The 25,587-nt window shown below is 42.1% G+C and overlaps 1 protein-coding gene across 1 annotated transcript in view; it reads left to right on the top strand.

Annotated features, from left to right (window-relative positions):
- LOC126302399 (lachesin-like) overlaps positions 1–25,587 on the top strand; it is a 1,147,869-nt gene that overhangs the window by 894,374 nt on the left and 227,908 nt on the right. Inside the window, exon 4 of the mRNA XM_049991738.1 lies at positions 2,926–3,087. Within this exon, the coding sequence (XP_049847695.1) occupies positions 2,926–3,087 (162 nt within the window). The remainder of the gene's footprint in view (positions 1–2,925; positions 3,088–25,587) is intronic.

Below are 25,587 nucleotides of genomic sequence, written 5' to 3'. Positions count from 1 at the left end.
CTTAAAATAAAGCTCATAAGACGCGCTGTTTCGACTTCAGATGTGTACTGTAAAAAAGTACGATTGATACACTTTGTGTGATTTTACGTCCGCATTTACAAAAAAATATTGCTGAATAAAGAAATTCTAATGTTAAATTAATCTCAATCGTTAATAGCGTGCTCTTAATGTATGGACATGAATTCGTATTAACTTCTTAGCCTCTGTAAGTCGGCATAATCAGATCAGCAGTTCCTCGTAGTGTTTTTCCGAACCTAGCATTTTTTTAAATTAATAGTAAAAAATGTATTTTTGCTAAATGTATTACATATTCATAGCTTATGTCTAAATCAATCACATGATGTCTTTTTATGTTCTAATTAATGCGGCTAATCACAGTTACTCTTTATAATTAAGTATTGCCAGCATCAGTCACTTTTGCTTAACAATTTATGATAGAGAAATCATCCTACGCGTCTATGGAGGCCTTTCGTTAGACACTATGTTAACCGCTATCATTTCTAATTACTGTGATTAAATAGATGCACGGTAACTTATTAATTAGAAGATACAGAAACTAAATATACTCATTAATATTTTCTCTGTTTAATTACCTTACATTGACAGCTCTGATAACATTTTAATTTTGATGATTTATACTTCTTTTTTTTTATTTGTCGCTCGAATGGTGACCTCTTTGTGCTAGGATAGTAGGCAGTCCGACATAACGTCCTCATTGGTTAAAACCCTGCTAGAAATATCATATGTGGCGCGGCACTGCGTCATTTCACCTTCTTGGTAGTCAGCAGCTCAGCCGTGGCCAAAATCCTGCCAGCAGACGGGCTTCGGATAAAAAAAAACACTTACGCTGTCTTACCACGCGGTAGACTTCCTAATCTGCCCGTGAATTACGAGCGCTGTCCCATTTCTAGAGTGTTCTAGAGTTACTTTACTTCATTGCTTACCTGGCCAATGTTCAATGCCTGTTACCTTCTATTAGCTTCCATTTCTTCACTGCAGGTACACCTCTTACTGTTGGACATGACATCTTAAACTGGTATCAAATCTCATGAATTAAATTAATTGGTCAGTACCATCAGTCATGCATCTCTTACCTGTAGTCCTCTCCTTATACGCTCCCTTCGCCCGCTGAAAGTAGTCAACACTTCTTCTGCAATAAGGTCATTGCCCTCTTAAGTAACTTACATTTTAGGGAGTCGAATGGACATTAATTGGAAGACTGAAACTCACGTTTTAATGAGTGGATGCAAACAAGGAAAAGTTTCCAGCAGAGTGCGATGTATTTGCCACATGAAAACTTCAGAGCAACAGATTCATGACAGAAGAAGTGTACGAAGAATATCAACACAGTCAAAAATCTGGGTGTTATCTGGAGCGGCACAAACTTTTCTACGTAAGAAGCGGCACAGACTTTTCTGAAGAATTACAATACTTCGTTATACTCATATTTTACTGCCTAATTCCTTAAAATTCTCATACCTGCCTTTCCGATGATATACTTTCACATATGTTACTATACATACGGTTACAGATATCGGATACGGAAATGTCCCTTTTCTTCATACACTTCTGTTTCGTTTGTTTTGGGTTACCACAAGTACTATTACAATAAATATTTCTCTTTATTCTAAATATCTGTTGAATTCCTTCTCCTATACAAATGAATACTTCTGTCCTTTAAATACGTCTGTTATTTTGACCACTTTGATCTTTAACTTTTCACTCGAACATCTATTTCTCCAAAAGTGTATTTGAATTCCTTGAGAATTGCGCCCTTTACGCCACCAGATGCCTCTCCCACATCTAGTGCCCAGTTTGTGTCATCTCTGTTCCTTCTGTTTTCATTCCTCGTTTGTTTCATTTGAATTTACTCTCATGTTCCTTAAGATATCGATGTTCTTCAATCCATGTGAAGTATATTCTTTTTTATTTTAATTTAAAGTAATCTATGATGGAGACTCTGGTGCCCTAGATGCATGTTCTACATGTGAAGTATATTCTTTTTTATTTTAATTTAAAGTAATCTATGATGGAGACTCTGGTGCCCTAGATGCATGTTCTACTGTACTATTATTATTATTATTATTATTATTATTATTTGTAATTCCAACTTAAGGAGAACGCCAAAGCACAATCAATATTTTGTCTTTCTTCCCAAAAACCTCTCATATATTCAACCAGTTTCTTCTTTCACTCTTCTGCCCAGTTCTTTCCCTTTTTTACTGTTTGAACTGTTGCGGCCGCACGGAATGGCCGCGCGGGTTGCAGCCTCATGCCACGGACTGGTGTGTTGTTCTTAGCATAAGTTGGTTTAAGTAGTGTCTAAGTCTAGGGACCGATGACCTAACCAGTTTGGTCCCTTAGGAAATCACACACACAAATTTTTTGAACGTTTGCTCCAGTTTCTGTTTTCTGCTTTTTTTCTGTATTTTATATGTCTGTTGTATTATCTGTGAAGATATTTAGCTTCTTGAGATCACCCATTGTTTTCTTTATCCAGTTGGTTTTCAGTGGATTAGTCGCCACTGTACCAAGTGACTTCATGGTCAGTCTGTAGTCGTTCATCCTATGTATGTGTCCGTGAAACTTAGCTCCTTTCTTTGTTGATATTGTTTGCAATCCTTTCTTCCTGTTCGTGTAGTGCTTTTATCAATCTCTTTACACATATCCCGTATTTCTGAACTGTCCCGTAAGTCTTTCTCAATATTTTCGTCTCTAGTTTTTCTATCTCCTCGATTTTTAGTCTTTCCTTGTCTCGTACTGCATACTTGTTTCATGCTAATTTTATACTCTGTCACTTTTTGATGGTTGTAAAGGCTTCAGAAAGAACCAAGACAAAATTAACTCTGAACAGAATACTTCCGCAGATATTGCACACTGCGTGCAATCACCAACGTAAGAGACAACTGAGCCGTTCTTCCACAGTGCCACCTACCATCGTTGACGAAGAGTCTACGCTGTCGACGGTGGCGGTTCGCGAGCACCAGAACCTGACGCTCACCTGCAGGGCGGAGGGCTTCCCCACGCCCAAGATCATGTGGCGCCGCGAAGACGGCCTGCCCATCACCATAGACCGCCGCAAGAAGGGTGAGTTCTGGCACTCGCTGCCCGCTCCCACTGCCTCCCTGTGCCAAATATCTCACACCACCGATGGCTGGGCCTGCGCATCAAAGTAGACTGCCACACGAAAGGCAAGTAGAACACTTACCTCTGATGCAGACAGCTTCCACAATTTCATCATGATGCCACGCTGCAAGGACGTCAAGCCGACCAGCATACTATCTGCTAGCTCCAAGAAGAGTCACGGCTCGGTGGTCGATCAGAGTAATCAAATCAATAGGTATCGAACGATGATGACGTGTATTGACTGCTTCGGGACCGCTGCCAAATTTAGCTAACAGGTGGCAATAGTTTAATGATTTTACTAGTCCATAAAGGCGACATTTTCAGATTCAGTTACACACATCTCAGCAACCGTTGACTCGAGAATGATATTTTCACTCTGCAGCGGAGTGTGCGCTGATATGAAACTTCCTGGCAGACTAAAACTGTGTGCCGGGCAGAGACTCGAACTCGGGACCTTTGCCTTCGCGCTCTACCAACTGAGCTATCCAAGCACGACTCACGCCTCGTCCTCACACCTTTAATCTGCCAGGAAGTTTCATATCAGCACACACTCCGGTGCAGAGTGAAAATCTCATTCTGGAAACATCCCCCAGGCTGCGGCTAAGCCATGTCTCCGCAATATCCTTTCATTCAGGAATGCTAGTTCTGCAAGATTCGCAGGAAAGCTTCTGTAAAGTTTGGAAGGTAGGAGACGAGGTACTGGCAGAACTAAAGCTGTGAGGAGGGGGCGTGAGTCGTGCTTGGGTAGCTCAGTTGGTGCAGCAATTGTCGGCGAAAGGCAAAGGTCCCGAGTTCGAGTCTCGGCCCGGCACACAGTTTTAATCTGCCAGGAAGTTTCAATCGTTGACTCGGCTTTACACTTTCTCTTTCGTAGGGGTAGAGACAGTAAACACAGTTTTGTCTGCTAGTTACGTTGATAGCAGTCAGCACAAATCAGTTTGTGGCATTCGTTGTCATTCTGTATCTATGAATTGATCTATACCCATTGCAAGCCGTCGCTTGCTTTAATCATAAATATATGTCTGAGTGATGTTATTATTTTTACCATCTTCTCAATAACCTTCAAATCGTGAGCTACACCCTTAATGCAAATGAATTAGTGATTTACTAATGACACTTTTGTTACCTATGCTTTTGCTCACTTTCAGAACTCAAATTAATAATGAAATTAACTAACTTAATAAGACTGAACTGGTGGACACAACAATAAAATAAAAACAGTGAATAAGTCAAGGAGTGTGATGAGAACTGTGGCGCAGTTAAGTTTACAAAATACTGACAAGTTCTATTAAGCCTTTTGTAACTACAACTACATGATAAATCATTCACAAAAATGACAAACGCAAATCGGAAAAGGAATGATATTTGATTGGCAAATCATACATTTGGGGCGGGGGGGGGGGGGGGAGGTATACAAATTCTCCCCTGAATTAATCCCTTTTACAACACAGTCTGACTTTGTTTACATGAATCCATTGTGAGGCCCAACTATAGCGCAAACTATGGTTCCACTGAAGACAGGTAGCTGTGCATATCATTTAACAACCCTTCGCGTGTGCAGCAATACTTACCCTTTCACCTTGATTCAGGCGGCAGCAGAAAAAGGTGTGCTGCGGCAGCTGTAATGTTCTGACTTATCCTCGAAAATTTGCAAACTAAGCAGTCTGGCGTTCCGATCATCAGAACGCGGGAAATTTCCCTATCAGAGCTCTGATATCGCTGCGATTTCATCAGTGTGAGGTGCGCCCATTCGCTGGTCTGGCCAGACCAATTTGACTCAAAGGCATGACAGTGCATGCTGGAATTGACAAACGTCAGATGGCCGACTCATGACGAATAAGTCCACTCTTATGACACATGATCTGTCTGAAATGAGGTGCAGTACCAGTGACGGTACAGATGGAAACTGCCACTGGCTCTTAGTCCAGCATAAGATACTGACCACATGCCTCATCCACTAGGGAAAGTCCTGAAGTTCTTCAGAACACGACCAGAAGACAACGTCGACAAACAAACGCAACCAGTTTCCATCAGCCCTCGGTACAGAAGCCGAATTAGCAAATATGAAACTGCCCTACATTGCACAATCAATCAAACTATATTCTACTCATTGACTCTCCCATCTTGACTGTTCTTTTGGCCTGGTAGGCAATCCAGACGCAGCACCAGGACTCCCACACGGGGGAAGCAAGCCTTCACTTTGTATAACCTGAGAGAACCCAATCAGCAACTCCAAATCTCTCATGTCTGAAAATAGTAGATTTTGGACTTGGAAGACGTCGTTCTCACGGTAAGCATGGTCATGTTTCGGCAAAAAAACATCTACCTAGATGGGACCACGATCCCTCACTTACAGAGATATCTAATTTTTTGTGCCGCCCATTCCCAGTTGCTAAAATAAGTTGTTAAGCTTCCCAGACAGTCATGCCCATGAAATAAACGTTTTTGCTTCTCGCTGACAGAACCTGACGACTCCCTGGTATCAGGAGATTAGTCTTCCCTCCATTAAACATGTGCACCAGCCGCTCAGTCTATATCGTCCCAGCTTCTAACATGTAAATGCACAGAGTTTTATGACCTTACCACCGTTTGCAAAAAAGATCAGTTTACATGACTCTCTCCTAGATGGCTCCCTCCACCCTCTTTCTGCCAACTGGCTGCCTTCGCGATTGACTGCAGCCTGGCCCAGATAAAATGTTTTGCAAACCGGCTCGCTCCTGTCTGACTGTAAGGATCCTAGGTGGAATGAGGAGAGTGCTACGGCCATAAGTCCCTCTGCAGATACTATCCACTGAGCGCTGCTCGTGAGACTCACTCACACAGCCTGGTCACTACAATAAGCATTTATGATCCCCAATCCATCTCTGTCCCTGTTCTCCATCTCTCTGTACTGGTTACACATGCACTTATAAGGATATTCTGCCCAGAGTTTCCTCATATAAAGAGTCATAAACCACATACACCAAACGTAGTACTGGGAGACACCGAAACCAAGGCCTAAAACATGAACGTTAATCTGAGTGACGATGTTGTTAAGGTGAGGGATTGGTGTGCCACCTCTTACCATCAGTAACGTTGCTGCGTCTTCGTAGAAAGCATTTGTAGTATTTCCACAAGAAGGATGACTTACGGAATTAACTTACAAAGCAGTTGGTCCCCCACATTCGATACTATGTTGTGGCACTATGACAATAAGTTCATGACAGTAGACCACCACAAGAATGAGATATGCAAGATAAGATCTTTCCCGCAACTAGGATCGTGATACAATGTGAGGACAGCATGCGTGGAAACCGATGTTCATCTGTGATGAGGAAGGTTTCGATTCCTCAAAGATCATAATTAGAATTTCATCTAGATCGTCTGTCTGTCACCAAGAAGGCTTAGTACTAATGCTAACCTCTAGGCTAGATTTTACCCACACTCAAAACCATGTGGCGGGCGTCATTACAGTGAACCTCCTTATCACCATAGTATGCTGTTACAAGACAGAGACTTCTCGTACTTACAGACATACATGGAATTGTTCTGTTGGTCTGTCTGTAACCACTGAGAACCGCTACTAAGGCGAGTACTTGTCTTCAGCTGCCAGGCAAATGGCTTCTCTGTCCCTGATATAATGTGGAGTCACAAGGAAATATGTATCATTATGGTTCGCGATAACAAGGTTGAATGCTGAGGCTCATGTGCAAGGAGAAAGAATTCCCATAGGGCATGAGTCATGATAAGTCGCGAGGACGACCCGCTAGAGACAGCCACGAAAAGGGTAAGTTGTTAAGCTCATGAGTAAAACACACGAGGAGAGATACTGAGAAACTAAAGGGAAAAGAGAGATGCTAAAGGTACTAACTGCTGATTGAAGGAAAATACTCCTTTTTCGATGCGAAGAAAAACGTTGGAGTTCTTCATGCAGTCTTTGGTTTCGTTTTCACTCATTATACTATAGCGGTTTGCAGCTGTCATTGAAAAGACGATTCTTCGTGTTACCTAATCGGAAGTGCTTTGGGAGGCTATGTATAACTTAACAAGTCAGCCAAAGCATTGTTCAATCAGTTCTGAGCAGTCGTGCTGCTCTCACATCAAGTGTGCGTTTGCTGTATATAGGGGAGAGAGGGTGTGTCAGTTTGAACCCACGGTACATCCACTTGACGTCGCTTTCAGGAGCGCTTTTTCTTTCATTTGTCATCGAGTCGGTATGATCAGTGCTAATAGGCAATAATTCATACAGTACTGTCTGATTTCAGTTTCAGATGCTTTCTTAACAACTGCTAGTGATTTATTATAGATGTAAACTGAAATATATGTACAGTCGTGGACAGAACGAGCTAGACCCCTCGCCTTTTCGTTATGCTGATCCGCACAGCTTTACAGTCTGCTACTCAGCATAACAGGCAAGACGACGAAGTGCTGCCAACATACTATGCACAGGCGTGAAATTGAAAAACTATACGAATTTTGTCAGTCTGTTTTCAATCGTGTGTAAGACTATACTAATGCTGATTAGTGTGTTAAACACAACACGTAAATATAAGATACAAATGAAAGAAGAAACGCTAATTAGTATGAACTGTACTAATAAAAACGAATTTCAGCTTATAGAGATAGCATAACAGTTTTAGTAAGACAAAGTACCCCAGATCGTTACGAATTAGCAAAATATTATGCGCATTCGGCCGCGAAACGGTCTGTGTCAACGTTCAGACCAGTCATACTGGATCACCATTGCTGACGTACCATGAAAGTGTGCAAATTTAGCAATGCGTGAAGGTTCGTAAGGAAATTCAGTTAAAAATCATTCAGTGCCACACTTAACTCAGTTCAATTATTGACAGAAGCGGAAAATGTAGGCAGTAACAACTATGAAATTCTGCAAGATTTTCTTATTTACATCTACAGGGCGCCGGTACAGAATAAAGGTAGCAATAAAACGTATTGGGGGAGCGAGAATTTCTTAAAATTGCTTTACTGATAGTCTCTCTCTGCCTCCATCGATATTAGAACCGAAAAAAACCAGACCTCCCTTGCACTAACAAACACTTTTCACTACACTAGCAGACAACCCAGGCAAACATCCCTCTATTATCAACTTACACATGAATAAGCCCGCAATTTCGCAATTAAAAGGGCTAAATTATCTTCATTTTCTGTTGCATAGAGCTTTCTGAACTCTACAACAAGAATTTGCTACCTTTATGTCACCGTTTATGTGACAACCATTCGGAATGTTTACCGAAAAAACAAAATACTGTTATTAGCGAGTAAATTTAGTAGGATAATTCTGCACCACCGCAGGAAATAAACGACTACGTACCTGCCAATCATATTCTACAATGTTTCGAATTCTCCATTACACTCGCCACAGCCAGAAAACGTTCATTAGTGTTTCTTGAGCTAGCTAGCAATGGGAATGCACACACTTCTAAAACGCGGTGGCATTAATACTGGGATCTGAATTACCACTTGTATAGGCAAATGGATTTTCTTTGCCTTCACGTGATTTGGATCGAAAGCGTAGCTACGATTAATATGCTGATGTATCGATTCCAACTAGAACATTGCGAATAGAGAATGGAGAATTATTTATGCAGCCCTCATCTTCATTAACTGTCGTAGCTATTTTCGTTGTTAGGATTTCGTCACCTAAATCGGTAAAAATGGAACCCTACTAGTCTCACTCACTTGGCCGTCTGTCTGCCTACCCAACCCTTAAAACCCGTTTACCTCGAGCACAGGTAGACATAATAAGCGGAAATGTTTCGCACTTCCTGCGGTATTCGGTCCCTTGGTGGTGTAAAAAAAAGTGAGCTTTTATGTCAACGCAATCTAAAGATACGCCGTTTATGTAAAGAAAATTTACGCGAAAGGTCAAAAAATGGCACTAAGAACTATTCGACCAAACTGCTTAGATCGTCTGCGTAGGTTGTCTGTTAGCATAGTGAAAGGTGTTTGCTACTGCAGGGGAGGTCTGGTTTGTTTTCGGTTCCAATCTCGATGGAGGCAGAGAGTCTACAAGTAAAGCAATTTTAAGAAATCCTTTATTTGGTACCGGTGCCCTGTGGACGTAAATAAGAAAATCTTGTAGAATTTAATATTTGTTACTGCCTACATTTTCCGCTTCTGTCAATAATTGAATTAAGTGTGGCACTGAATGATTTTTAACTGAATTTCCTTACGAACCTTCACGCATTGCTAAATTTGCACACTTTCATGGTACGTCAGCAACGGTGATCCAGTATGACTAGTCTGAACGTTGACACAGACCGTTTCGCGGCCGAATGCGCATAATATTTTGCTAATTCGTAACGATCTGGGGTACTTTGTCTTACTAAAACTGTTATGCTATCTCTATAAGTTGAAATTCGTTTTTATTAGTACAGTTCATACTAATTAGCGTTTCTTCTTTCATTTGTATCTTATATTTACGTGTTGTGTTTAACACACTAATCAGCATTAGTATAGTCTTACAGATGATTGAAAATAGTCTGAGAAAGTTCGGGTAGTTTTTCAATTTCACACCTGTGCATAGTATGTTGGCAGCATTTAGTCGCCTTGCCTGTTATGCTGTGTAACAGACATTAAAGCTGTGCGGATCAGCATAACGAAAAGGCGAGGGGTCTCGCTCGTTTTGTACACGACTGTACTTTACGTCAATGGAATTAACGTCATCATGCTGCTAACTTCAAAACAAGGTGAGCCGGAAATCAACAAGTGTACATTACTTTGCTAGGAGGGCATGTGCTGGAGACTTTATAGTGAATGACGTTTCCCATGGCATGACTTCTGACTCTTTGAGGAATGACTTGTTTTGTAAAATAAAGAAACCGCTCAACAGTTGCTTAGTCAGCAGTTTTTTATTGTATACACGAGCAGTTTAGGAACACTTACAGTTTCGTCGTCTGGTGTAAACTGTAATAATGAAAACATTCTCTTCTCCTTTTTCTTACATTTTAAATGTTTCAAGATTCTAGTGACTTTTGCTGTCCGCTCGTGATGTATATCTTTTAGGATTTTTCTGGTTCCCACTTATCCTTTTGACATGGAATTTCGGGTTCCATGGCAACACAGGAGTGAGGATGACCGGATGGTTAAGTGATTTTGTTTGTAACGCCTTGTTCTCTCTTTTAATTTATTTGAATTCATCTTATAAATTATTGCCGGATTGTTCCTTACCTGACATTTCAGAGTTGAGGCTCCCCTTGCACTGTCGTGTAACAGTATTTCCTTTATTACAGGTTACATCAGTTGATGGAATTTTAAGTGTTCCGAAACCGGTCGTGTATACAATAAAAACTGTTGATGAAGGAACTATCGTGCAATTTCTTCATTTTACAAAACGGACTTACACAATTGCGTCTGCTCCATAAGAAGAAATCTTTGTATACTACTTACTACAAACCACACCAAAAATTCACTGGTAAGCTATGCAATTTCTTTAGTTACGAAAAAGAATTTGACTGGCGATTGGCCACCTGCCTCTTTTTCCATATCTTCCTATAACTCTGAATTTGAAGACAAAGATTACTTGAATAATCCATACGCTGTGCATGCCACATGTGCGATGTCGGTTAGGGACGAAATTAGTTATTATTCGGTCAGTTCAGGGCTTCCATGGAGCCTTATGTTGGTCGCAGAGAGGGTTGCATAAATCTGCTATAAGGGTTAACAATTACATCCCCGACCCGGGATGTCAATATCGGACAGTGTAGATTTCCCGATATATATATGTCGTTAGATGTTCTCCTAGACGACGGCGTATAAAGACAGTGGGAGAGATCTGACGCACAAGAAACATCGTTCATGTGGCTAGGCAACTCATTTCCAATGTTAACACAACACTACGTCCACTGCATAAACGTTATGCACTCGTGACAGATCGTTGGCCTTTGAGGCCCATTGGCCTTAGTGTGCAGTCAGTGATGTGATTCGAAGCCCTTGTGCTTCGCCTAACGTTGTACACTCCACTGTCTGTTGCACCGCATGTAGCCATTTACAGCTTTTCACATGACATCTTGTTCCTCGACGTCCACCATTCTGATGAGATGTAAACTTACGTCACACCGTACCAACCATTAGTGATTACTCCGCCATTCACCTGCCTTCGACAAATACGTATGACAGCATCTAATAAAAACATCCAACAAGCCTATACCCTCCGGCGATACTTGCTCCATTTATTGGTTATCACAGTCTGCCTCCGTCAAAGTTGCTCAAATCATCATATTTTTCCATTCACTGCACAAGGGGATGCATGAAACAATTTCCCTTTATTCCTGTCATCTCTTTTACGCCTTTTTAGCACATTTGACCTCCACTGGACGTAGTCGTATCTATTTTCTCGGTAGATCCATGGCTTCACGATATACGTGGAAGAGGCTTCACTTATACGAATGAAAGTCCCAGGATTCCCAACTTTAGCGAAGCTGCTTTTCCGTTCCTAACCACCAATTCCAAAAATTTAGTCTTTTGTGACTGTAATTGACTTGTTTGTATTGTTTTAGCGGGAACGGATTCATTGTCCCCGAAGGCACAGAGCTCTTCAGTACGTAATATGTATCTTTTGTTTAGACTGAGATTAAAAATGAGGTACTTAATTTCTCACAAAGAAACGGGATGAGATCCTTTCCAACGTTCGCTGTTCTAAAACTGGAATGTAAATGTTGTCATAGTGCATCTTCACCGGAGCATAGGTAACAATAATTTCGTTGCAACCTAGCCACTAGAGGGCCGGCGGTGTATTTGACCTTAGGTTTTAGCATGGTTCATCGAAGCCAAAGGGGTTTGTCCAAGTACTGTTGCTTTAAACGCTTGTAGAAGCATGGATCGTTAATGAAACAGCTTAACAATGACAAATCTATACTTATTACAGAAATGTGTGTGTGTGTGTGTGTGTGTGTGTGTGTATCGGTATGCAAACATCTCAACAACAAAAAATAATTAATGTAGGCCAATGAAATTTCTGGAATACATTTGCCTGGGTAACGCAATTATGGGATTAACATTGCAAGATCACAGATTCATGTAACCGAGAGAGAACCCATTGCAATGTGGAATACGGGTATATTAACAACCGGTGTAACCGCCAGAATGTTGAATGCATGATTGCAAGCGTGCATGCATTGTGTCGTACTGGTGCTGGGTGTCAGTTTGTGGGATGGAGTTCGAAGCTTGTTGCGCTTTGTCGATCGATACAGGGACGATTACTGGTGTTTGTGGATGATGCTGGACTTGTCGTTCGATAATGTCCCATATGAGCTTTATTGGAGACAGATCTGATGATCGAGCAGGCCAAGGCAACATATCGACACTCTGTAGAGCATGTTGGGTTACAACAGCGGTATTTGAGCGATCGTTATCCTGTTGGAAAACACCACCTGGAATGCTGTTCATGAATGACAGCACGACAGGCCGAATCACCAGATTGACGTACAATTTTTCAGTCAGGGTGCATGGGATAGCCTGCTGTCACACGAAATCGCACCCCAGACCGTAAGCCCCAGTGTTAAGTCCAGTGGGTCTAGCACGCAGACACGATGGTTGTATGTCCTCAACTGGTCTTCTTCTAACCAACACCAACACGTGGCCATCACTGGCACCAAGGCAGAGCTACCTTAGAACAGAATATGCAACAGATCTGCCCCTTAACCTCCAAAGAGCTGTTGCTCGATACCGCTGAAGGCGCAAATGACGGTGGTTTGCGGCCAGTGGAACGCACGCTACATGGAGTCTGGCTCGGAGCTGTCCTTGAAGAAGCCGATTTGCAACAGTTCGTTGTGGGACTGTGGTTTCACCTGCTGTTCAGATTGCTGCTGCTGATGCAGTACGTTGCACCAGAGCCATACGTCGACCACGAGGGTATCCCTCTCCGTGGTGCCATGTGGCCGAGTGTAAAATCTTGTGACCACCGCTGCCAGCAATCATGTACAGCGGCTACATTGCTGCCAAGTCTTTTTGCTGTGTCGCAGCAGGTGCATCCATCTTCTCGTAGCCCTATTACACGTCTCTTCGGAACTCATTTAATATTGTTAACGCCGTTCTTGACTATCATTAGCCCACCGTGCCCAATTTCAAAGTCAAATAGCGCCCACGACCGTTACAGCGTGTGTTCAAAGCAAACCTGGCTTGCATCCTCATAATGGCACTACTAGGGCCACTCTTATGAGTCTGGAGCGAAACTTGGATAGACTTCATCTTTCAGATGTAGAAACATACCACTCACCTTTCGTTTATGTTGCACGTCTTCTTGGTGTTGCAATTTTTTTCCGTCAGTGTATGCTCCAAAACACCGCACATGAAAACGATATTTTTCCATTGCTCATACCTCGGATTCTACTGGCAATGAAAAAGTAGAGCAAGTGTTTTGAATAGCCCTTGCGGTAGGGACGATTTGTATACTTATTTGTATACCCAAAAGGATGTGTTTTGGTCACTATCCTACAGCACAGGGTCAACGTATGAGTATTACACACGTCCTCCTGCTCAAACAAAAGGAGTAAAAGGTTGGTTCTCTCTACCTTTGATGCTTATGGGGGTACCATTAGTCCATGAACCATACCTGGAAAAACTCCACAAAACGGTATTTTTTCCTGCTATATTTTCGCCGTCACCAGTGGACCAAAACTCAGCCCAGGATTCCTAGACGGCTATTCGCAGCAAATGGCTGAAAATTTCTACGATTTCTTCCTAAGATCCCAACCTCAAACAGCCCTGAAATTCTGTTGATATCTTTATCCGTTACGAAGATACAGAGGTACAAAGCTAACCTACTTCTACGCCTAAAATCCGGTTTGAGGCGAAGTCTAAATAATAAATAATCGCAGAAACTTTTAACGGTATATTCTCTAAGCGTTTATCTAGGGGAACCACACCTCCCTGTTAACAAAAATCTTTATCCGTTATTGAAAAACCCACCAAAATCTTGTTTTTTGGGTACCGAAATGCGAAGGCTGATTCCGAGACAGCTGTGTTCGGCAAATGGCTGTAACTTTTTACGATATGTTTCTAGGATTTCGATCTCTAACAAACTTGACAATTTTCTTCATTTCTTTATCTGATTCCGAGTTACAGAGAATCAAAGTTGCCATGTTTGTACATGTAAAATATGCACGTAAAATCTAGTGCGAGGCGACAACGAAGTTTATAAAGTGACGTAGCATATAGAAATATGCTGTAAAGTGTTTCCGTTATCATCTGGGAACCCCATTTTGTAGTCCTGAAGCACATGCAAAATTTTATTGCAAGTGAAATCCGGTTTCAGGTGTGAAATTAGCTTTGCGTTATTTAATTTCACGTAAGTAAACTACCTATATTTTACCGACCAATAAATTTATTTTCATATGATTTATATGGCCTGCTGAAGCAGTGAAAAGAAGGAAACCAGCGGAAAAATGCTCCTATCGGAGCCCAAAATGTGAAGATATTCCTGTTTATTTAAACGCCTGTTACTGAAAAGCGAGTTCCAGCTGCCTCATTTTACCTTCGTTAGCACAGTTAAAAATTTCCTCAAAAATTTTGGTAAGCGAACATACTCACGCATTTTTATGCTGAGAGAGGAGAAGACAGTGACAGCGGCAAAGAGTCGTAAATACTCGAAGATAGTAGACAGTGGTTGCATCATAGAAAGAGCGAAGGAGACAATGGCAGAGTTAGTGAAAGAGAGATACACAATGGTAGTGGAATATGGCCGACAGTGCCAGAACAGTGCTGGGAAAAGAGTGATGGAGGCATCCCGGTGGAGGGGAGGGGAATATGGAGAGGAATAAAGAGAAGAGAAAGTGGAAGTGGGTGAGAACCAGTGATAATGAGAAACAGACAATATGACAATGACAACAAGGAAGAGAGAGAGAGAGAGAGAGAGAGAGAGAGAGAGAGAGAGAGAGAGAGTGCGAAGTGACTGCTGCTGTATAAAAGAAGGAATGAGATATTAGCAATGAGAGAGAACAGGGAGATAGTGACAGAGAGAGAACACTGTAGTTGTAGGACAGGACGAATGAGATTGTGACACACGAGACACTGACAGAGAGGCACAAAGTGATAATGATAGTGAGTTGGGCTGAATGAGTGAATGAGAAAGGGCAGTAGATGGGTATGAATGAGTTACAGTAATCGACTATTGAGTGCAAGTGAGTTACAATTAGGGGAATTTGCGGGAGCTTGAGATGAGCTGCATTTTTCAAAAAACATCCGCATGCTCAAATTTTTGGGAAAAATTCTATGGTGCTGAGGAAGATAGAATGAGGCGGCTGGTAAATCACTTTTCAATCGCCATCTTTTAAATAAAGAGGAATATTCGCATTTTTTGTGCTCTAATAGGAGCAGTTTTCCAGTGGTATGTTTATGTTCCGTATCTCCTTCGAAACTTCTGGACCAATTTCAACCAAGCTTAGTATATTCATGCTTATACCTTACTGTCAGATGATAATCGTTATGGCTACCTGTTAAAGCGGTGGGAAGTGAAAATAAAAAAGCGTAGCCCGGGACACATGAATTCCCAGACTATTCATCCAGTATTTGAGAATGAAAACACTTAGCGACTTGCAACAAACTTTGTACATAATTTCAAACATTTACGAAATTTCTCGCTGTCAATCCCTACAAAATTTTGAAAGGAAGAATATTTATCCTTACTATTCCTTTGTTCATGCAGTAAAAGTACCGCATGAGGCATGACGTTATGATTCGTTACTTATTTACTATTAAATGTTTTCGCGACACATTTTACAAACAGTATTCACATATAATTCTGAATGTAAGTGCAAAACTATATTATTGTACGACACATAGCTCAGGAGATATGACGTGATAAACAGTTAGATGCGTGGAAAACTGCTGTATCATGCATGATGTTTAAATGTACACTAAAGAGCCAAAGAAACTGGAACACCTGCTTAATATCGTGTAGGGTACACAGAAGAACCGCAACACTACGTGGCATGGACTCAACTAATCTCTGAAGTAATACTGGAGGGAAGTGACATCATGAATCCTGCAAGACTGTCCATAAATCGGTAAGTGTACGAGGGGGTGAAGATCTCTTCTGAACAGCACGTTGCAAGGTGTATCAGATATGTTCAATAATGCTCATGTGTGGGGAGTTTGGTGGCCATCGGAAGTGTTTACACTCAGAAGAGTGTTCCTGGAGCCATTCCGTAGCAATTCGGGACGTTCGGGTGTCGCATTGTCCTGCTGGAATTGCCTAAGTCCGTCGGAAAGCACAATGGACATGAACGGATGCAGGTGATCGGACAGGATGCTTACGTACGTGTCGCATGTCAGAGTCGTATCTAGACGTATCAGGGATCCAATATCACCAACTACACACGCCCCACGCCATTACAGAGGCTCCACCAACTTGAACAGTCCCTGCTGGCATGCAAGCTGCGTGGAATCATATCCGTACACGTTTACCCACTCAATACAATTAGAAACAAGACTCGTCCGACCAGGCAACATGTTTCCAGTCATCAGCAGTCCAATTTCGGGCCCAGGGGAGGATTAAAGTTTTGTGTTGTGCAGTCATTAAGGGTACACGAGTGGGCCTTAGGCTCCGAAAGCCCATATCGATGATGTTTCGTTGAATGGTTCGAGTTCTGATAGGTGCCCTTGAGCAACAGAAGCCAAATGTTGTGACAGAAATTTTACATTTATGGCATGGCCTTCATTGGAAGTTGTGTCTATAAAAGTTGAGACTGCATGTACCGATAATGGACTGCCTCCCACAGAAGAAATAAACTTCCGGCCGTCTGTACCAGCTTTGATAAATGGTCTCCTACCATACCTTCTATTCGGTGTTTTCGCATTGCCTTTATTTGAAAAGCATGTCACCACAGTGAGCCGCTAGATACCAGTCTATTACTTCCATACAACCAGCTCGGCCAGTGTTACTTTCAGTTGTAGCTTTAGTCGTGTCGTGACAGATCGGTAGTCTTGTTATGTATGTATTTATACTGATGCCTCCAAAATTCCACAAAGTCAGTGTAAGAGATGTGCTTTTCTACTCCCTCAGTTCCGGGTCCAGAAAGCCTTCACACTGCCTTAAAGCACTCCTATTTTTACGACGGAGACAGAGATAAGTTTAGAAGCACTCGAATACGTATCTTCTACTCCCTTTGCAAAGGTATTAATCGTGCCTGACTACCAGAACATGCTCAGGAATATTCAACATCATATATGGAATAAAACAATCAATCGTTATATGTTGAATGTGATTTTAGCTTATGTTCACAGAATACGGAGGCAGCAGACCATCCATCTGTTTGTGAGTGCATTCCCACGCTGTCACCCGCTATAATGAGGAATTTGAGGTATTACGGAAGCAAGCCATCTCTATAAACATTGTCCTTGATCTGAAATTGCCGTATACGGACTACTTAAGTGAGATCAAGAGCCACAGCAAACATCAGTGGAAAGAGATGTGGAACGCATCGCAATAAACGAAAGGTGGTTATTGTGTCCTCCAATGCATGCAAAGCCGTGGTTTAGGAGGACACATTTGGACCGACCTACGATATTCATCATCATTCGACACCGCTACACCCACGCCACTTTTCCTCTCCACCTACTTCGAATCAACTTTTAAAATTTTGACTTGCGTGTGAGTGTGATTCTGATTCGGAAGAAGATGTAAATCACACCTTGCTTTCGTGTGCCAAATTTGACTGTGAAAGGCTGGACTTTCTGAAGACATTACTGAGTATGGGATACCATCTCTCTCGATCAGCTTCCTTTCTTTTGTTTATCGAAGACATTAGACTTTATAAACTGATCTTCAAATAACTAAAAACTATTGGGAAAAAGTCTATTGATTTAAAAGTTATGTGTTTTCCATTTTTGTCTTACTTGTGGTGTAAGTTCCGTTATGGCGTGAACTGATAAATCACAGCTGTCTAATTTATTCTAAATGTATTTATTATCAATTTATGGTGGAAAAAATTGTGACAGCTTCAGCTGATATATTTGTAAATATGGATTTATGAATTCTTTTATACAATTCACTATAATTTGTAACCATGTGTTTTATATGATTCTGAAGGCCGCATAAACAAAAACTGGTAATAGCCGATAGCCCTAAACCATCACTGAAGCTGACTTCGTTTGCAACACTCTAATATTACCGATTTAGAAGACACCCATTGAGGCCGGCTCGTATTCCGAAACAGTGACGTCTGACAGTCCTTGAGAAACTGTGCATACCGTAGGGACCACTGTTTATACGGTAGACTCTCCTACTAGGTGGCAGTTTGTAGTCGTTTCGTTCTTATGTTTAGGCCAATTTCCGTCTCATTTGCTTATTCTACCCCTACCTCGAAAACACGTGGACAACTAAAATACTCACACAGCAAGGATAAATGCAGCCAAGCATTCATCAGAGCCGACCGGAGTGGCAGAGCGGTTCTAGGCGCTTCAGTTTAAAACCGCGTGACCGCTACGGTCGCAGGTTCGAATCCTGCCTCTGGCATGGATGCGTGTGATGTCCTTAGATTAGTTAGGTTTAAGTAGTTCTAAGTTCTAGGAGACTGATGACCTCAGATGTTAAGTCCCATAGTGCTCAGAGCCATTTGAACCATTCATCAGATGCCTTCATGGACAAAACTAGAAAGTGAGGAACAGTTGATCCAAAGAGCTGTGCACGATTAATTTCTGACTCTCAGTAAGCACACAAGACAGCTGCTTTTACACTCCAAACAGCGAAAATAAGGAAACATATTTTCCGAAGACCAGTAAATGTAGAGAAAATATACAGTACATTACTCGACCCTGTCGCTACTCTAGACAGTTACAGCGTCCCACCGTTTACCGTGAAGTGCTTCAATAATTTCGTTGTCCAAACTAGACACGTGAGTCCTGGGCCAAAAACAGTAGACGTTAAGCGTAGCTGCTGCTAGAAGACGTCACGAGACATCACAGAACGGAATGACATACACGTTAAAATTCACACTCGTTTCGGCGGTAGCCTCAGAGCTCTTTAGATGTTATTTACCTTAACCTAAACGGCTAAGGGAAGGAAATAAGTTCTCATGCAGTCTTAAATTGTGTTATTTATATAATAGTTTCATTTTTACACAAATATGTAGTCAGTCATCCTCAATGAAAATAAAATCTTGGAAAAATGCGTGCGATGTAGACCGTCGTGGAGTAACATTTTATCGGAAGTAGATCATTAATTATCTGATGAAGGTAAATACTAAAAAATGTTATTTCCGCAAAGAGTTTTTGTGACCTAAAATTATGTGATTCGTGTAAATGACTTTTTATTGCTTTTTATTGCTGATGAGTGAAACATAATTATTTTTGCACGTGGTTCACGATCTGGTGCAATCCATCATAGTTGATGCTTTTACGGAGGTTTCTAGTCATGTGTCTTTAATGTAGGTCACTATAATCGGTGTGAGCAGTGAGTAGCGTCGTGTTACGTTTATAAAGGAGCACACAGACGATACGCATATCCAGCAAGGGGCGAGCATATCCAGTGAGGGGCGAGGAGAAAGCAACTGCTCCGACCACTCACAAAAAAAAGAAAAAAAATATTGTGCTAAATTAAATCGCGTGCTACCCTTACACACAGACAAACGCGACAATTCAACATCAGGAAAGCCACTGACTGGTGGCAAGTGTATTCGGAGCAAATTATAGTGAAATCTTAAAACAAAACTGTTCTCTAAAAATTAAGGACGAGATACGTAGTGTAGCGTAACACATTAACAACACGGTGTAAATGAATGAAAGTGTGTGAGCATGTTGGCAGAGGCCTCCCAGCCGTGCACAGAAAGCCGGATGTCGTATAACATGAGGTCAGCATGATCGTAGCACCTTATGGAGCCGGTCTCGCAACGCGAATCAGTTGTAGTAACGGGAACAAGAGTATGTCTCAATCAGCGAGCAGTTACGGTGCACTGTCATTACAACGTGGTCCGGAATCAATATTTGGGTGTCTTCATACGGGGAAGAAATACTAGGAAAGTGGAAGCAGGACGAAGTGTGGAGAAAAGTCCAGGATTTTCAGATTGCTCACATCATTGTTTCACGTGCATCGGGAGCCGTCTGAGTCATAGCTATGGCTACCCGGAGGAGATGGTCGACCACGGTCAACTATAGCAGTAGATGACCCCTACATTGTGCAACAGGCAAGAAGGAACCCACGTCAAGAAGCCGATACAATTACAAATGGTTCAAATGGCTCTGCGCATTATGGGACTTAACATCTGTGGTCATAAGTCCCCTAGAACTTAGAACTAATTAAACCTAACTAACCTAAGGACATCACACACATCCATGCCCGAGGCAGGATTAGAACCTGCGACCGTAGCAGCGCCTAGAACCGCTAGACCACCGCGGCCGGCATTACAATTACAACCACAACCTCTGCAAGGCACGCACTTTCACGCTGCACTGTGGCGTGGCTACTGCATGGAGGTGGTCTCTTTGCCTGACGGCCTGTAAGTTGTATTCCATTGACACACGCATATTAGCGGGACCGTTTGCGGTGGTGCCAAGAGCATAGTGACTGGACCATCAAGGAATGGGTCGCTCGCTCTTTTGCAACATTATGCTCCACTCCCACACTATAACACCTGGGCCACCAAAAGGATTAGGTTCGACAAGGTTCCTGGGTGCGTTACGTGTTCCCACCACTCACCTTTTGAGTGCACGTCCAGCATTGTTGAACATGACCGTTTTGGTGGACCAGGTGTTATGGTGTGGAGAGACATAACATTGCATGGGCGTACTAACCTTCAAATCCTTGAGCACAATACACTCGCCTGTCAACATTATAGTGACACTGTACCCCTTCCCTATGTTCGTCTTTTAAGGGGTGCATTCGGCCCTGACTTCATTTTTAAGGATCACAATGCACGATCGCATCGAACAGCGCAAGCGGAGAATTTCGTGAAAGAAGAGTATATTGGGAGAATGGACTGCCCTGCCCGCTCCCCCGACTTAAATCCTATCGAGCACGTGTGAGATGCTGTAGGAAGACGTATTACAGAAAGGATAGATTAAATACAGTTGGTGCTGGAGTATTTATTGCTGTCAGAAGTAGTTTGCCTCGTAGTGAAATTGAAGTAGATAGTTCCTGCGAAATAGAATGGGTAGAGGTTATACCTGACAATCGGGCTAAGCTATTAATTGGATCGTTTTACCGATCCCCCGACTCAGAAGATATAGTTGCTGAACAGTTCAAACGAAACTTGAGTCTCGTTTCAAATAGGTACCCCATTGATACAAGTTTACTTGGTCGTGACTTCACTCTACCCTCCATATGCTGGAAAAATTATACGTTTAAAACCGGCGGCAGGCATAAAACGTCATCCGAAATTGTACTGAATGCTTTCTCAGGAAGTTATTTAGGACAATTAGTTCATGAGCCCACTCCAAGCGTAAACGGTTGCGAAAGCATATTTCACCTCTTAGCAACAAATAATCCTGGACAAATAGTGAGTATCGTGACGAATACCGGGATTAGCGACCACAAGGCAGTTGCTCCTGGGCTGAAAACAGTAACACCTACGATCATTAAAAAAATCTGTTAAAAATTCTCTTAAAGCCTTTTTAAGAGACAGTCGTCACTCCTTCCGATCCGATCATGTATGCGTAGAAGAGTTGTGGAATGATTTCAAAGAGATAGTACGACAGAAATTGAGAGATATATACCACATAAATTAATAAGCGATGGTGCTGATCCCCCATGGCACACAAAACGGGTCAGACCGCTGCTGCAGTAGCAGCGAAAAAAAGCATGCCAGATTTAAAAGAACGCAAAATCCTCAGCAATGGCAAAGTTTTGCAGAAGTTCGAAATACAGCGCGTACTTCAATGCGAGATGCTATTAATAATTTCCACAAGAAAACTCTGTGTCGGAATCTGGCAGAAAATCCAAAGAGATTCTGGTCATACATAAACCACACCAGTGGCAAGACGCAATGAATACCTTCACTGCGCGATAACAACGGTGAAGTCACTGGCGACAGTGCCACTACAGCAGAGTTATTAAACACGGTTTTCCGAAACGCCTTCACCAAAGAAGTCGAAGTAAATATTCCTGAATTCCAATCAAAAACAACTAATAAGATGAGAAACACAGAAGCAGGTATCATCGGTTTACCAAAGCAGCTTAAATCACTTAATAAAGCCATGGCCTCCGGTCCACACTGTGTACCAGTCAGGTTCCTCTCAGAGTATGCTGATACTATAGCTTCATATTTAGCAACTACTAGTATATACAACCAATATCTCACAGGAATATCCGTACCTAAAGACTGGAAAATATCCAAAAAGGGAAGTAGGAATAATCGGATGAATTATAGGCCTATATTGTTAATGTCAATTTGCAGTAGAGTTTTGGAATATATACTGTATTCGAGCTTTATGAAGTACCTCGAAGAAGACGATTTATTGACACAAAGTTAGCACGGATTCAGAAAGTATGGTTCTTGTGAAACACAACCAGCTCTTTATACTCATGAGGTAATGAGTGCTATCGACAGGGGCTGTCAAACACATCCCGTATTTTTAGATTTGCATAAGGCTTTCAACACCGTTACTCATAAACGTCTTCTAACACCTAACTCGTGCCTATGGAATATCGCTTCAGTTGTGCGACTGGATTCGTTATTTCCTGTCAGAAAGGTCACAGTTCGCAGTAATAGACTGAAGGTCATCGAGTAAAACAGAAGTAGTAGCCGACGCTTCGCAAGGAAATGTTAATGGACCTCTATTGTTCCTGATCTATGTATTAACGACATAGGAGACAATCTGAGTTGCCGTCTTAGATTGTTTGCAGATGATTCTGTTATTTAACGTCCTGTAAAGTCATCAGATGACCAAAACGAATTGCAAAATGATTTAGATAAGATATCTGTATGGTGAGAAAAGTGGCAATTGATCCTGAATAAAGAAAAGTGTGAAGTTATTGACATGAATACTAATAGAAATCCGCTAAATTCCTATTACGCGATAAATCACAAAAATCTGAAGGCTGTAAATTCAACTAAATACTTGTGGATTACAATTACAAATAACCTAAATTGGAACGGTCCCATAGATAATGTTGTGGGTAGAGCAAACCAAAGACTGTTATTCATTGTTAGAACTATTAGAAGGTGCAACAGGTCTACTGCTTACACCACGCTTGTTCACGCTATTCTTCAGTATTGCTGTGCGGTGTGGGATCCGCATCAGTTGGGACTGAGAGGTGACATCGAAAAAGTACAAAGAATGCCAGCTCGTTTTGTATTATCACGAAATAGGGGAGATAGTGCCACAGACATGATACGTGAATTGGAGTAGCAGTCATTAAAGCAATGGTGTTTTCGTTGCGACGGGATCTTCTCACGAAATTTCAATCACCAGTTTTCTCCCCCGATTGCGAAAACATTCTGTTGGCACCTACCTACATATGGAGAAATGATCATCACGATAGAATAAGAGAAATCAGGGCTCGCACGGAAAAATTTAAGTGCTCGTTTTTCCCGCGCGCCGTTCGAGAGTGGAAAGGTAGAGAGACGGCTTGGAGGTGGTTCATAGAACCCTCTGCAAGGGTATCGAAATAGACGACAGAGGGATAGAGAAACAATTAAAATCGCTCAAAAGAGGAAAGGCCGCTGGTCCTGATGGGATACCAGTTCGATTTTACACAGAGTACGCGAAGGAACTTTCCCCCCTTCTTGCAGCGGTGTGTTCACAGGTAGATGCCGTGTTTCTTGACTTCCGCAAGGCGTTTGACACAGTTCCCCACAGTCGTTTAATGAACAAAGTAAGAGCATACGGACTATCAGATCAATTGTGTGATTGGATTGAGGAGTTCCTAGATAACAGAACGCAGCATGTCATTCTCAATGTAGAGAAGTCTTCCGAAGTAAGAGTGATTTCAGGTGTGCCGCAGGGGAGTGTCATAGGACCGTTGCTATTCACAATATACATAAATGACCTGGTGGATGACATCGGAAGTTCACTGAGGCTTTTTGCAAATGATGCTGTGGTGTATCGAGAGGTTGTAACAATGGAAAATTGTACTGAAATGCAGGAGGATCTGCAGCGAATTGGCGCATGGTGCACGGAATGGCAATTGAATCTCAATGTAGACAAGTGTAATGTCATGCGAATACATAGAAAGATAGATCCCTTATCATTTAGCTACAAAATAGCAGGTCAGCAACTGGAAGCAGTTAATTCCATAAATTACCTGGGAGTACGCATTAGGAGTGATTTAAAATGGAATGATCATATAAAGTTGATCGTCGGTAAAGCAGATGCCAGACTGAGATTCACTGGGAGAATCCTAAGGAAATGCAATCCGAAAACAAAGGAAGTAGGTTACAGTACGCTTGTTCGCCCACTGCTTGAATACTGCTCAGCAGTGTGGGATCCGTACCAGATAGGGTTGATAGAAGAGATAGAGAAGATCCAACGGAGAGCAGCGCGCTTCGTTACAGGATCATTTAGTAATCGCGAAAGCGTTACGGAGATGATAGATAAACTCCAGTGGAAGACTGTGCAGGAGAGACGCTCAGTAGCTCGGTACGGGCTTTTGTTAAGGCTTCGAGAACATACCTTCACCGAAGAGTCAAACAGTATATTGCTCCCTCCTACGTATATCTCGCGAAGAGACCATGAGGATAAATTCAGAGAGATTAGAGCTCACACAGAAGCATACAGACAATCCTTCTTTCCACGTACAATACGAGACTGGAATATAAGGGAGAACCGATGTACTCAGGGTACCCTCGGCCACACAACGTCAGGTGGCTTGCGGAGTATGGATGTAGATGTAGATGTAGATGTAGAATAGCAGAGTAATCATGTAGACGTAGACGTAGATTTCAGCCCGTCGTCATGCACAGACGAACATCCAGCAGTTGTGAAGCGCGCTGGCAGCTGAATGGAGCGCCCCTCCGCAACATCTCCTCTCTCGAGGAGAGCTTGGACGTTGCAGAGCATGTACTGTATTACTGTCCGTGGTGACCGCACACCATATTAAGGACCTCATGTTGCATTTTGTAAGGTACGAGAGACCATCATAAATCGTGGAGACTTAAGTGTAATATTCTTTGAATAAGAGTGTCATTTCTTTCCGTCTGTTTCTATATTTCTTTGAGTTAACGTCTCTTTGGCTGAACACCTGTACGTTGTGTTCCATTGACACCCGCATATCGGCGGCAACGTTTGCGGTGGTGCCAAGAGCATAGACCCTGGACCATTATACCGCAGCTTTCTTCCGAAGTATGGTCCAAGTTTCATTAAGAGATGTTACTTGGCAGTGACAGAAGATACGAAAATTACTTTCTTCCTTAAGTTTTACATACCAGTTAATTCTCCGTTCGTCGCTATTCTACGTTCAGCTGAACATGTCAGATGAGAACTACAAATTGACAGTAGCATTGTACATTCAATTCAGTACTCTCGTGTTATCACCCTATGTCAAAAACTACTAAACTTGTGAATGTCAAGAATATCCGCAGGGAAATG

Source organism: Schistocerca gregaria, chromosome 1, assembly GCF_023897955.1.
Source record: "Schistocerca gregaria isolate iqSchGreg1 chromosome 1, iqSchGreg1.2, whole genome shotgun sequence".
Taxonomy (NCBI): Eukaryota; Metazoa; Arthropoda; class Insecta; order Orthoptera; family Acrididae; genus Schistocerca; species Schistocerca gregaria.
This window is presented reverse-complemented; position numbering and strand designations above follow the sequence as displayed.